Raw genomic sequence first — 14,516 nt, 5'->3', positions numbered from 1 at the left:
TCTCATGAATCTCGTCCATCAACACCTCCAGGTGCATTTAATGTGGCAGCTAATTAGTGCTGGGAACTGTGGAGAGACACGCGTTTGATGCTTGGCGTGTTGTATTAGACGCATAAAGAACGGCCGATACAGAAAATGCTTTTAAGCTGTGAAAACATGACACGCCTCCTTAGACCCCAAACCCACCTCGTCTCAAATCAAAGTCTGCTTGGTGAGTGGACAGTCTGACACCTGAGTTAAGCGACATTTTTAATTTGAGCAAAACACCAAACTGTGTCATTAAATCTACTGCTGCATCCAGAGCAAGTTGGAGTATTTTGTGCCCTTTGACATGAACTAATTATAGCTGAGCTTGGTTGGTAAACAAAATACAAGACAGGGTGGTTTTATATGATGAAGTGAACATTTACTGCTTCATAATTAGCTTGTGCTGTTTGGTCTTACTCTTGCTCCTATTACATCTAAACGATGGCATCTGAACAGTTGAGGAAGATAAACTGATCTCTGCTTGTTGTTGTGTTCGTCTTCAAACCCTCACACATTCCAGTCCCTCCAATAAATCACACTTGGAGTCCTTGCCTCTATCATGGTGCTAACAAGAGTCACAGCTTAGTGCTCAGTCTGTAAGCAGGATATAATACACGGACTCGGTTCCTTTGGGATCACTTTTAATGCTGCATGTTTGAAAGTCTAATATGCGTGACTTAATGAATAAGTTGGTCGACCCAGCAATAGTAGTTCATGACACCAAAACTCATGTAGAATAATGGGTTTCTCCACCAGCAGGTCACTGCCAGCGGGCTGTAAGAGTCCTGTTACACTGGACTGTTACTTGCTCAGTGACTACGTTTGAGTGGATCAGCATTGAAGTCGCTCCTGTGGAGCAGAGAGATACTGACGTCAGCAGCCTGAAATGGTTTCGGCTTCCAGACCAACGTGTTTCTGATGATAAAGGATTCTCCAGAGTTTTGCATTCACATGAAACTTAAAATGATAAAACAGCGCTGGCAACAAACTATCTGCTCTCACACGAGGAGAGTTGAGATTAACCACGGCACTGTGACATGTTTTGCTGGAACCCCGTTCACTGCCTGACAACAGGAGTTCATCTTGCACTTGTTGAATGCGCCTGCAGATAAGGACATGACGAATGATGACCCGTTGCCTTATTCATGCATGTGATGTACGTGTTCGGCTATAGTACTGATGGTCCTTTTCTGTGTTCCTGTGTTTTGATTGGCCTTATTATGTTCATAAGCACAACTAGCCACAAATTGAGATGGAAGAGTCTCGGAGGATGGCTGGATGTGGGCTTTCAGGATAGTCCGGGCTCCAACATCTAAATGACAGAGTGTGAATGCTACAGAATTGTAGTGCAACATATTAAAGCATTAAAAATGTTGTCTTTTGGCCTGACATCCTTGTTTAATAACTGGGTTACTACTTGCGGCCTGTTTGAAGATCATTTGCTGATCCACGATGCCCTATAATATCATACCTCAGAACATCAGAGCAGTCTTTAATTACAGAGTCACAACATCATATACTTGGAGCATGGAAAAGACTTCTGGGAGACGTTCTGTGCCAATTTATCAGTGATTTATATTACCATGCCTTTTTCCGGTCCATAATTCCCGTCTGTCTCAACGGTGCTGTCACTGATGAAGGCAGAGATCACGTCCCTCCCAGACGCAAGTGGTCGAATAGCAGATGAAAGACAGACTAGAAGGTTACCGGGTCGAAGGTTACGGAGAGCAGCTGGACCCGTGACCCACGGGCAGTCAGAACTTGGTGCTCAGCTGGATTAGTGGAGGTATGCTTTGTACTCCCTTCTGTGTGTAAATCACACACGTAGTGGCGTTATTGTGTTTACAGGTGGGTTAGCGTTGACATGTGAGGGCTCCAGAGAGTAAATCAGGATGGTTTTCTTAGACATACGTCATCTAAGTCGGGCTCTACTGTTCACCTCTGCCTTGCAGAACCTGAAGCCTCCTCCAGCTTGTACTGGGAGGAAAGCAACAAAAGAGGAACACTGAGCCTTTTCCACTCAGTGCTTGACTTTAGAAAGCAGAAAAATGCTCAGAATTCAAGTACTGTGCCATCTTTTCTGTGTTAAGCCATTTCATTCTAGTAGCGTCGTTGGCTTTTGCTCTCGTATGTTATTTGAGAAGTAAACACCCCTCGTACTGTCTGTGAAAACCAAATACAGGTGGAGATGTGGAGACAAAATTCTTCACTACATTCAAATCATGACAGAGGTGTGACAATTAACAGATTTGTAGATTTGTAGATTACGTTGTCAGTTTTCCTTCTGTAATCTTACTGATACAACTAATGATAAATGGTTCTAGCAGTTTTAAAACCTACAAACGAATACAAATCCACATGCAAACCTCTAATTTCTGATATTAACAGAGCGGAACGCTTCAATTTTATCACTCGGCCTCTTTCCACAAACCGCGCACAGACGGCATTTCTCTCTCGCAGCTGGACAAGCAATTTATACTGCAGCATATGTCCAGACACTTGATGCTAATGACACCATCCTACAGCATTCGGCGCTCATCGCTTAGCAAACAGCGGGACCCAGCCAGTGCATCAGTCCTCACAGTGAGTGAGGTGAGTTTTAGGTGCACATGCCGTGGGGCTCGTGGGGGGGAAACCTTGGCCAGAGCTCAACTTTTGTTTAACCCAAACAGGTTTTTGTCTTTCAAACAGATTAAATATGTTTCAATTTGAGTTGTGTGTGTTCCTTTTAAGAGCTCGCGTGAGTGTAATCTTGTGGGGGACATGTTTACTGTGGAAGTCCCTTGTGCTGTGAGAAACAACCAAAGTGCACACTGACTACCTTATGTATACTCAGAAGGGACTGTTTGAAATGAATCACATGAAGGAGGAGACCGGACATGTATACAAGATAAAATATAATTACCCTATCACCTAAATATTTTGCTGAGAACTAAATAAATATCCTAGCAAGGAAATGAAATCCACCTATAGCTTCGGACTCGAAGGAATTTGTGTGAAAAATAAAGAAAACGTGAAGGAAGCAAACATCTTAGCAGGTAAACACACAGTTATAGCCCAGTGAGCACGTCCAGTGTGTCCGATAGGAAATGGACTGAAACACAACAGACGTCGTAGCTTAGGAGGTGACGCAGTTTTACGCACGTGTGTAAATATGGAAAATGTCATTATCCCATTTTCCAGCGCGCTTGAAAAGATGAAAGGTGCAACAGTGAAGACCAGCTGTTGTTTGTTGTTGGCAGGGAACTGTTTGGGAAGTTCCAGGACGCGTTGCGTACGTGGCTCATCCGTCTGATCGCTGCGCCGCTGTCGTGATTCCACTCGGGTCGGGTCTGCGGCGAGGCGCAATTACTCAGCCGGGCGAAACAAAGGAGAGCGATGTAAACAGACACGCGTCTCCCCCGAGCGCCCAGCCCACGTCGGAAAGCGGGCCGGCTTCCTGCACGATCCGGCCTCGCGGTCAAACAGGCGCTCGGCGCAGAAACCACGTGCGCCGCCCAGTCGTGGTTTGTTTGCAGCGTTCATCAGCCGGCGACAGCGTGTGTTTATGTGTACGGTTCCAGTGGGTCTTGATGACCCCTCTGACTCCCGGCCCGACCCGGCCCGGCCCGGCCCGCCTGCAGACAGTGACGCTCTGTGCAGCGCTGTGGCTGCAGGGTTCCCATCAGGCGGCGGTGGGCGCTAATCACCCCTTCCAATCAGCCGGCTTACAGTAACAGGCTCCAGTGTTTACAGGCCTGATGAAATTTAGCCCATCATTCACGAATGGCTCTGTGTTTGCAGACTCCCCCTGGAGACCTGAAGAGAAGTGCGAATGAATCACAGGCCCCTGTTTGATTTAAACAACAGGCACTGATTAAAATTGAATCATGTCCGGTCTGCCTGACAGATGTGAGCCTGCTTAAATATTTCCTGCTGTCATCGCTGTTTGGTTGTTGTGATGTCATCACCAATATGACTCGTGCAGAGCAGGTCAGACATGTTATGTCATATAATATTTGCATTTTGCTATTTGCATTATATTCATACAAAACAAAGTCCAGTTGCAGCAGTGATCCTCACAGAATCCCATTCTAGGATGCTGGATTTAACTGTGTAAACGCCTGGTCTTCACGCGACCGTCAGCAGGGTTCTAATAGTCTTTTAGGAGAATGTTTGGCTGATGCATCCTATTACATGCAACCGATGGCATCTGAACAGACAGAGAAGATAAACGGTGATCTCTGCTTGTTGTTGTGTTCGTCTTCAAACCCTCACACATTCCAGTCCCTCCAATAAATCACACTTGGAGTCCCTGCCTCTATCATGGTGCTAACAGAGAGTCACGGGTTAGTGTCTGTAAGCAGATAATAATACACGGACTCGGTTCCTTTGGGATCACTTTTAATGCTGCATGTTTGAAAGTCTAATATGCATTACTTTAAATAAGTTGGTTGACCCAGCAATAGTAGTTCACGACACAAAAACTCATGTAGTATAATGGGTTTCTCCACCAGCAGGTCACTGCTGTGTTACAGGACTGTTACTTGCTCAGTGACTATGTTTGAGTGGATCAGCATTGAAGTCGCTCCTGTAGAGAACAGAAGAAAGTGCTGATGCCACATGGTAACAGAATGATGGTGCAGTGAAATAGTTACAGAGCCACATCAAAGCCTGTGGCTCTAATCACTATGCGGCGCTGGCATCGCCTGGGGTGCGAAAAGTCAGACGGTGGAGCCGTATTCCCAGAAAATACAAGCACCTCGCTGATGATGTATGGCTTTATTTACATGTTACATCACTGAAGTAAGTGGCTCTGTCAAGCTGTTTCAAGTACCAGCCTTAATAATACCAGCTCCTCTGTGGAAGACTGTAACTGAAACTGTGGAGGACTCAGTCAGTTTTATTTTTGGTCAAAGTGAATATCGTGCTGTTTGGACGATCACAGGTCTAGACACCAACATAAGCAACTACACTAAGACACAACACTCTCTCCCCAGTGTTTTAGTGTAATTACTGTTTTCTGCCAAGTTACAAAGAAATTACAAGGAACAATGTCTGTCACTAAACACGTCCTTCACACTGGGTGACTTCGAAATCAGCAATTAAAAAATAAACCATCTAAAAATGTCTGTTTTCTGGAAGCTGTTCACTGTGCAGCGTTTTTTAACAACCCGCTGAAAGACAAAGTCCTTCAGATCATCAGTTTTTCATTTACCATTTGCAGACTGGGCTGCACCTTGCTGGACTCCACCAGTCTGGTTCCCTCTGCTGCACTGGGAACCGCCATCAGTCCCAGTCTAAACCATCAGGGCCCGGGGCCGTACCCCGAACGCGTGTGTTTACGTCTGCATATGTGTTGCCTTCATCTGTAGGTGATTTGTTACGTTTCCTCGCTCACTGAGCAGAAAGACCCGCTCAATGAACAGCCGTCTGTCATCGCAGCTAAGATGATGTAAATCTGCTGTTTTCAGCATCTTTTTTATAATAACTTATATAATTAGCATGTGGCTGCATGGTGGTGGCTCCTAGTGTCTATACGGAAGAATACGAATCCATAAAGATGAACAGAATTGTCTTATGCTGCTCTGCTAGTCCTGGATTGTTAGTCTAAAAGCAGTGCTTTACGTTCTTTGCTGGGACAGTGGTTGTGAGATTTACTGAATGAGATGATTTGCAACCAGATCTGACTCATGCAGTGAGTAAAAGCATGAAACAGTCTCAGCGTTGAATTAAATAAGCTGGTGGATAAACCAATCTGGCTCTGAATCGGTGTTGGTGCATGCCATGCTCAGTGGGCTTCCTCCCTCCCACCCACTGCAGGCAGCTGGAGCCGAGGTCTAGCCCACATCATTACCCCCGCAATCCTGCATTCTCCCGTCCCACCCACACACACCCAGGGATCCACCGCCTGACTCGCCTCGCCAGACCTGACACCCAGCAGCTATTGGATGTCTGTGACAGCAATAAGTGGCTGAAGCAGAGCCAGGCACCGGGGCGATCTCATCCCATGGTAGAGAGCGGATCCACACTGTGGACGTCTTGCATCGGTTCGCCTCCCACTCGTGACCTTGATGCTGGTTTCACAGGCTTTTACCAAACTTGGCTGGAGCCTTCGGGTTATTGTAGGTTACTGTAGCAGTGTGTGCTGATGTTGACCTGAGAGTCAGTCAACATGTCAGATTCAGATGCTGCTGAATATATTAGGATTTAACAGCATTGCATTTATTGAAATTTAGCGCTCTTTATGTTCACAGGCTTCATGCAACATCTGTAAAATGGCCAACAGCAAAAGAACTTTACATCCATTAGAAATATTAGACTGAGCTGAAAGGCTTAAAAACTCCTGTCCAACCTCTGCATCCTATGAGATTCTCATTCACTGCATGGAACTTCACCTGGCAATTATCTCCTTGTTTTCTTTCCACTGCATAGTCAGTGACTGGCGTGCAGAGAAAATAGTGGCAGGTTTGTTTCTCTCATTTGACCTTTGCAAAATAAACAGGCTAATGTCTTGAGCAGACGTCGGGCAGATTGGTTATTGAGCTGCCTCTGTCGTCCCAGGCGGCCGCGGCTTTATGCCACACACCTCTGCACTTCCACTGTCACATTTAGTTTTCTAGCCAGGCTGAAACACTCAAGAATCATTCCTAATGTCGAGCGTGAGACGTTGTCGGTGGCGGCAAAAGCTGGATGTCATGATGACGTCTTGTAGCTGTGAGCCCATGATATGTTTGAGCGTTTAGTCGTTGGATGTTTTACATGGATACGTTCCGCCTGCACCGGCTGGGTTCAGGGTACCGGGTCAGTGCAAACCACCTGAAAGCTGTTGTGGAGGTGCTTTAGTCACATTCCTTCCTGGTGACAGGAGTCGACACACAGTAGAACTGCACACAGAATCATCTTCCACAGCAGTTATGACACACGTTCCCTAATTCTCCCATGTCATCATCACAAACCCTGAGAAACAGCACTTCATGTCTCGACACTCGCCTTTTTCCTTCGCACAATATCTCTCCCCTCTGCCCGCTTTGTCTTTTCTGGAGACCTGGCAAAGGTTCCACGCCTGATCGCTTCCAGATGCGGGGTCCAGATGAAAGGCAGACAGACGCTTCAGTTTTCGAACAAAGTCTAATGAAAGTTTTCAAAAATGCAGACCACCTAACTTCTAACAAGTCTCTCTCAACTCTTGTAACTTTTCTTCCTTGCACCGTGGGACCTGAAGCAACTTGTGGTGTTCAAAAACACTCTTAAGGAAATCTGAGCTCTAGACCTATTGTTAGACTCTGTTTGTTTGCAGAAGACATGGACCCACTGACACAGAGCTTGTTTACTCCTGGTTCATTAGGACAAAATTATGAAAATAAATGCCAAACTTTGACTTGATTAGGGATTGAGTTTTGAAACACTGCTTGGTCCTGTGCACGAAACTTTAACCTTAATGCCACTTAGTGGGTGAAATTCTTGACATTATTAGTGAACAGAAGTACGCCTGTTCCCCAGGAGTGGTTTCAGTGGTTCATTTAAAACATTTTTGTGTTTCTTTAGTCTTTTTTTTCCTTTTTGTGTGGATTTCAGGCAACACCAAAGGACAAAGCACAACATTTCCGCAAACTATGAAACATGTTGCCTAATTCTTGTTGGAAGATTTGTTGTTTAAAAAAGGGAACACAATGTATTTATTGTCAAATAATAATTGTAGAACAAATCTTGGACTAGTAGACATATCCAAAATTGTCCTAGATTCTTTATAAATGTTTAGATTCTGGCTTCGGTTTCTCAAACTGCATGTTTAGTTCGTTGACCTTCTTCCTGCGTCAAACACAGAAACTGTCACGATGCTTGAGTCACTTTTTCCATCGGTGTAGTAGTTTGGGTGAGTGATGTGTGAGAGGAAAGGGAAGAGACAGAAACCTTATACGTCTGCACCGGAGCACGTGGGTCATTATATCCCTGTCTGCTGTGGACTCCTCTGTTCCTGTGCCAGTCATGTGGACCTTCCACCGTCATAACGCGCTTCTCTTAACACAGGTCCTCTGTGTTTGTTTTAGCGAACGACACACAGAGAGAATTATGAGTTCACTTCATCAAGCCGCTGTAGATCCAGAAATCAATACTTCATCTCCCCTGCTTAGGTAACGGTTGTGTGTGTGCCTTCAAAGAGCTGAGACAATCACTGCTCAGGAAGCTCGGACAGTGGAACCTGCTGAGCTCGGTAAAGTGGCCCTTTGGTGCTGGAGACTAGTCAAACAACAGTTGCTCGGTTTCTCCAGAGGCAGCCAGTAAATCAAGTAAATCAACAGATTCTTCTGGTAAATTGGGTGAAAATATGATGCGTTGCCATGTTTACCCTGATATTCTATTCTGCTGGAATCGGCCTTCGACCTGTTTCTATAGTGACAGAAAATCTTTGGCAACTAGAAGAAATCAGCATTATTAAGACGGTTACTAACCCTGACAGTTATATGGTGTTTTTGCAGGGATTCCCCAGTACGGTGTGTTTTAATGGACATGTGCAAAGAAAGTGTTTGACCAGTCTGGAGTCAATTGTTGATGTGACGCTATGCATTTTGTGACTTTGAATAGTGATTAGTGAACACAACTCTGAATCAGAAGTATCTGTTTCAATTCTAAGGAACATGTGGTGATGTCAGATTGATGTTACTGTGAGTTTCACAGCAGAACGTATTCATTATACATTTCTTATTCAAATGATGCTTATCTGGCTTAAATGGTTGTTTTTGTGTGTTTTCTGTTACCAACTTTGTTTTTAGGGCCACACACAAAGATTTGCGCACAAACAATCTCATTTTCCCCCTCGGCAGCAGAGGTGCTGCTGATGCATTAGTCCAAGCGTCCAACCGGCATTATTATTATCATTACTTTAATCAAGTCAGCATGTGATAAAGTGTCTTCCTCAAAGCTCTGGACGCTCTTTCCAAAACATTACGCAAAGCAGCGAGACATTAAAGGCCACGCTTTGGCAGTGGTGTCACCATTCTCTAGACCTTACACATGTCTTAAACTATGCAGTGAAGATTTCAGCTTTTTGTTTCCCAAGTAACTGCTAAAATCCTTCACATATGGTTGGTTGGAGTCCAGCAAATACTGCCAGCGCAGCAAATGTTTGGAGGTTTGATCTATTTGTCAACAGCGTGTGGGCCTCTTCCTTCCATCGGGCCCGTGTGGGTCTTTGGTGTGGTGGTGGTAGAGATGTCACAAAGTCGCCAGCCTTTCTATCTGCCGCTGTAGCGAGAAGCCTCGGAGGCCTTTAGGAGGCCCCCGCCCACCTCTCCTCAGAAGTGATGCCAGGACAATAGAGGGAGAGGAGCGTGCACGGCCTCACCCCAGCTGTGAAAGCTCGGAGCAAGGCTGCGTCCAGATCTCTGCGTGGTCCCACGTGTTTGCTTCCTTTGAGCCCACGCGCCGCCTCGTTGCCCTTACTGTCGGTTAATGATGTCCGCGTCTCTCCATGCACCGGTCGCGTGCTGCCTCTAATTGCTCGTGGGGACGTCGGCCGATCATTACGAAGGTGCAGTTGCCCTGTGGAGCATCCAGCCTCCTTTGCTTTGGTCCAGTCACCCCACAAAGTTCTCATTATTTAAACATAGCAACGTCATCGAGATGTTTCTGAGCATTTCTTTATTTAATTTTGTCCACAGTCGCAGTAGCCACTGCTTCCTGCTCTTCTGTACTTTGGTTTGTTTGCACAAAGTTTCCAGTGAACACACAGAAGATTTTGGATGTTTGTTTTTTAGCTCCACAAGACATCACAGGACTATGATGAGCAATGACTTTATCCCCACTGTTTGGACGTTTGTGTCTATGCTTACGCATCGAAGGTACACTCAAAGGACATGTGCACGCAGCGCGTGATTGATGTGTGTGCTAATTTCCCAGTTGGCAAACATTTGCATGTGCACTCAGTCATTTGTGGCCTATTTAGATTGGCAAAGGTGCAGTCCTGATTGGCTGGTTTCACCGAGAAACTACACGAGGCAGATTTGTTTGACTGGGCACTCTAAAATACTGGGAGCATGATTAAAAGCTACATTGCCTTCGTTTCACCCCTTGTTGGCCCCAGTGGTTTCAACTCGACATCATTCATTTACTCACAGGTTTTTGCGCTGGTTCTTTGCACAGTGGAGCTTTTTCACATGGCTGAACAATCAAGATGGGATCGGGAGAATTAGCTCGGGCGCAGAAGGTCACACTGACATACGTGTACACGTGTCTGCATGAGAAGGCAGAATCCCAGGTGGGTCAGTCGTTCACTGTGTAATCAATCTTGTGGGGTTTTTGAGGAATACAACTCTATAAACAGAAACCACCCAAATTTGGGGCTTGGGGTTTTTGCAGGCCTGACTCTTTGTCAGACCACGGAGTGGAGACATTACATGACCTGGAACATCCAAAACCTCAGTATTATTCCATTTGAACATTATACATACAAAACATAAAAGAGTATTCCCTGATGTGATTACGGTGCCTTGATCGGACAGTCGTCTTGTCAGAAGGCCTCATCTGGAGGGTTTCTGGAGGCTGATGGGAGAACCACAAAGTGCCCCAGTTATCTTTGGATTTCCCCAGGTTGTTTGACTAAGGACTTGGCCAAACATTGCCTTTCCCCCGCTGATAAGACGGCTTCCATCACGCTTCACTCACACACACAGAGTGTAGGGAGAATGGTCCTGGCTGCTGTTGATGCAAGATTAGAGCTGCGTTTAAACATTTAATTGGATAAGAGCAGAGAGTTTGCAGAATAGCTACGACATTGCCATGAAAAAGAGGTGTCATTTCAAAGTGCTTACGACAAAGGACGCACCTGCAGGGTCAGAAATGCCTCCTTACTTCCTCACACACATCGGCCCTGGTCTCCACCTTGAGGCCTCGCTTCAGATGCACGTGGAGGCAAGTCACGGAAAGCCCAGCTGCAGCTGCACACTAGACCGAGTCAGAACCTGGACCGCTCACCCAACACAGAGCTACAGTAACAGCTGATTATATACATGCATCCATACAGGGGAACACGCAGCATAAACAAGGCTGGAGGGCAAAAGAATGTGTAGTTCTGTAGTCAGACTGACTTTGTTCAGTAGGTTAATGGTTGTGTTTGTTTTGGTTAGAAATGAGTTGCAGGTTCTTCATGTGCGTATGATGCATGTTGATAAAAGACTGAATAGAGAACATTATGAAGCACTGAGATGAATGATGGATGACTCTCTGCTGTCACACTGTTGGTGAACATTACAAATGCGCTTTGAGCCTTTGTGTGAATTTTGTTTTATCTTTATTCTAATGTACAATTTTGGACTTTTATGGCAGAGGCTTTGATGCCAGAGCCCACATTATGTTAGCTTGTTCTCATCTCGTGCAGTTCATGGCTTGTGGTTCTGGTTAATAGCCTGCTTGTTTTTTTATTTGCACATGGCCTCACGTGTCATTTCACTTGTGTTGTTGGCTAATTCCAGCATCCCTGACAGCCCAGCTCCTCTGTTCCAATAAGATGACATTGATTTGTTATTATCAACCCCTTAATGTGACTTGAAGTGAGATCCCAGTGTTTGCAGATTCCAAAGTGGACTGACAGCTTTAGGCAGTCGGCTCACAGTGGTTTGGATTTATGCAAATGTGATTGTGTGGTTTATTATTTTACAGCACATTCCGCTGGCGAAACTCCTTGAACGCATCCCCCGTTTCTCAAACCACACATGGCTTTACATATCCTCACCACTTTATGTGGTAGTGGAGTAATTACTGAAGCACTGGATTCACCTCATGGAAATGAATGTAACGGTAAATTCATCATTTGTGCTGAGCCTCCAGTGTCTCTGCAGCTCGCAGGGAAAGTTCAGCGCTCTGTGGATGGCATGTTTTACTGTGTTTCATCAAAGATTCATAGAGAGGAAGGAGCTCCTGCTCTCTCCTGTTGTACAGTATCTGGGTACTTTATGGATGGCTGTGCCTGAAAGGAGCAGCAACATGGAGTCTCCTCACACAGCTTATGAATAGGTCTGTCACAAAAGAGCAAATATTTTCCCTTCAGATCTGTCAGGGTTAAACGTTTGTAGCATATTCGCTGGCTTTCGAAAAGGCTTTTTTCTTCTTTTCCGCGAACCAGGTATTTGTGCTTCTTCAGCTTTCCATCCAGCTGACACTCATCACACAGCTGTGAGGAAAACAAGCATATAAAACTGTGGGTTTGTTATAAATAACTTGTCCCCCCTGCAAAATGATAAAATATTACAGTAAGCGGCAGCGTCTGCATGTTAAAAGATGGAGTAGCGTTCTTGTATTGCTTTTGGTTTCCCCTTTCCTCATGTGGTTTATTATTCTTCTCTTTGGCCTGTGTTCTTGCCAGCGTTACAACTCCCTCACTCCTCCACACTACTCGCCCTCTGTTATGGGTTAGAGTCAAGAGTGTCGGGCACGCTCTCTGCCGAGTCCCCCCGTCTGCCATCTGCTCAGGAAAGAGTCGGAGCCCGATTGACTTCACCTCGAATGAGTGATTTCCATCCACCAATGCGCACACTGATGCCATCTTTTACCAAAAAAAACTTGTGTTTGATGATAAGCATGGCTTACATTATTTATCTTGGCACCGCTCCTGATGACTGCATCTTACACAGAGAAGCCTCCCTGCTGCAGAGTTTCAGATCTGAGCTTCAAATTTCATCCAATTAGTGTTTCCCTAAAAAGATCCATTCATAAGAAGCAGGAGAAGAAGAGGGAGATGTCTAATCAATTTGTGAGGTTTAACTCTGCTGTAATCGCTCGTAAACTGTGATCTAGAGCCAACACTTGCAAACAATTATGTTGCTTGTACCTGGGGGCTCGGTCTGATTGGTGTGTTTGCCTTGCGTTGTCTTGGGGGATCCTATAGTAATGTATTAGTAATTGAGTCTGCTCCCTGGCTGATGGTTTGTGAACTGCGTTTACAGCTCCACCGACTCCAGCCCCTTTCAGATATGAAGCATTATTAAAAGCCTGCGCATGTGGGACCTTATATTAGTATAATGCACGGCACTGGAGCGTATTGTGTTGTGCACCGCTCCCCAGTCCTCCCTGTCACTGTCCTTCCCAGACAGACGCCGCTTGTGAAATGTGCCAGCTTTCCCTGCTGGCAGCCGTCCCAGAGTCTGGGGAAGTCATCCACCTTCATTCTCCTAAAACGCCTTCCTGCCAAAGCGCTTGTTTAGCTCATGCTCTGGCTCAGATAAACAACAAAGAGCAGGTCCAAAGATGCTTTCAGAAGGCGCCTGCTCTGAGGATTGCCAGGACTCCCGGATTCCTGTAACAGCGTTTTCATCATAATGTGCCGAGGCTTTACACTGATGCTATTAATGACTATGGAAAGCGCTGGGTTCATGCAGTGAGCCGTTTCCCTTCCAGCTCAATAAATGTAACGCACAAAGTCGGAGCGTTTAACCGATCGCATGTTCTCCTCTCCGTAGGTGGCTGCGACAGATGCAGATGGAGGCTCCTTTGGCTCCATTACCTACTCCCTGGGCTCCGGCGTCAACAACGCTGCTCCCTCTCACTTCACCATTGGCAAGGAGACTGGCCAGATCTGCACCAGTGGCGCTCTAGACCGGGATCAAGGCGCAGCCAGCTTCGACTTCACCGTCACTGCCGTGGATGGGGTGAGCGCCGCCGTTCTGACACCGGGCCCGGCGCGAGGCCCACTCAGAGAGAGAGGCAGTAATCCTGCATGTAAACACAGCGGCGAGGCTATTTACATAGACGGCACGACCAAGTGAGCAGGACCAGGTCCACTAAAAGCACATGGCAGGAATATTAAACTGCATCCTGCTCACTTACTGCCTAAAATAAATGGTTAAAAGCGAAAGTAAATTGCTGTTGCCATGTTAAAGCAATCAAATGGAGAAATGCCTGAACTTTCGGGCAGTAATATTTTAACAAGTTGGACTCCTGCCTCCTTCGTTTTTGCCACCTGGTCCAAATGAAAAGCCTTCACTGTGTTTCGTTCAAATGAAAAGGCCATGAAAGTGATTGTTCGCTGGTGTTGAGCCGGCTCACCCTTCACGGGTCGCGACATACTCCTGTTTCCTGTATCCATACATACGAAGCTGCTGGGACTATTTTTCAGAGGGGCGGCTATACGTTGAAATTTACTGTTGGCTTTTACTTGAGCCCTCATTGTGGCCTGAATCCTGCTTGCGGCTGTGTTTTTTCTTTCCTCGTGATTTAATGTGAAGGTTATAACAAAAGAGCTTTTTGTTTTCTCTGCAGGGTGGACTGAGCTCTGTAGCCTATGTGAAGGTAGATCTCGTTGACGTTAATGATAACAGACCTGCCTTCTACCCGGTCAGCTACGCTGTCAGTCTGAGCACGCAGAGCGCTCCTGGGACGTCCGTTGTCAGAGTGACGGCCTATGACCCAGACTCAGGCGAGAACGGCAGAATTACATATAAGACGGTCCCCGGAGGAGCCTCTCCATACTTCACTCTCAACAAAGACACAGGTTGGCTCGTAAACCTTTCCTATTA

At 46.0% G+C, this 14,516-nt stretch overlaps 1 protein-coding gene across 1 annotated transcript in view; it reads left to right on the top strand.

Moving 5' to 3' along the window:
* Nucleotides 1-14,516, top strand: part of LOC114868172 (protocadherin-16-like) — a 63,070-nt gene that overhangs the window by 32,977 nt on the left and 15,577 nt on the right. The window contains exons 3-4 of the mRNA XM_029171605.3: nt 13,461-13,649; nt 14,260-14,491. Coding sequence (XP_029027438.1) covers nt 13,461-13,649; nt 14,260-14,491 — 421 coding nt within the window. The remainder of the gene's footprint in view (nt 1-13,460; nt 13,650-14,259; nt 14,492-14,516) is intronic.

Source organism: Betta splendens, chromosome 13 (assembly GCF_900634795.4).
Source record: "Betta splendens chromosome 13, fBetSpl5.4, whole genome shotgun sequence".
Classification (NCBI taxonomy): Eukaryota; Metazoa; Chordata; class Actinopteri; order Anabantiformes; family Osphronemidae; genus Betta; species Betta splendens.
This window is presented reverse-complemented; position numbering and strand designations above follow the sequence as displayed.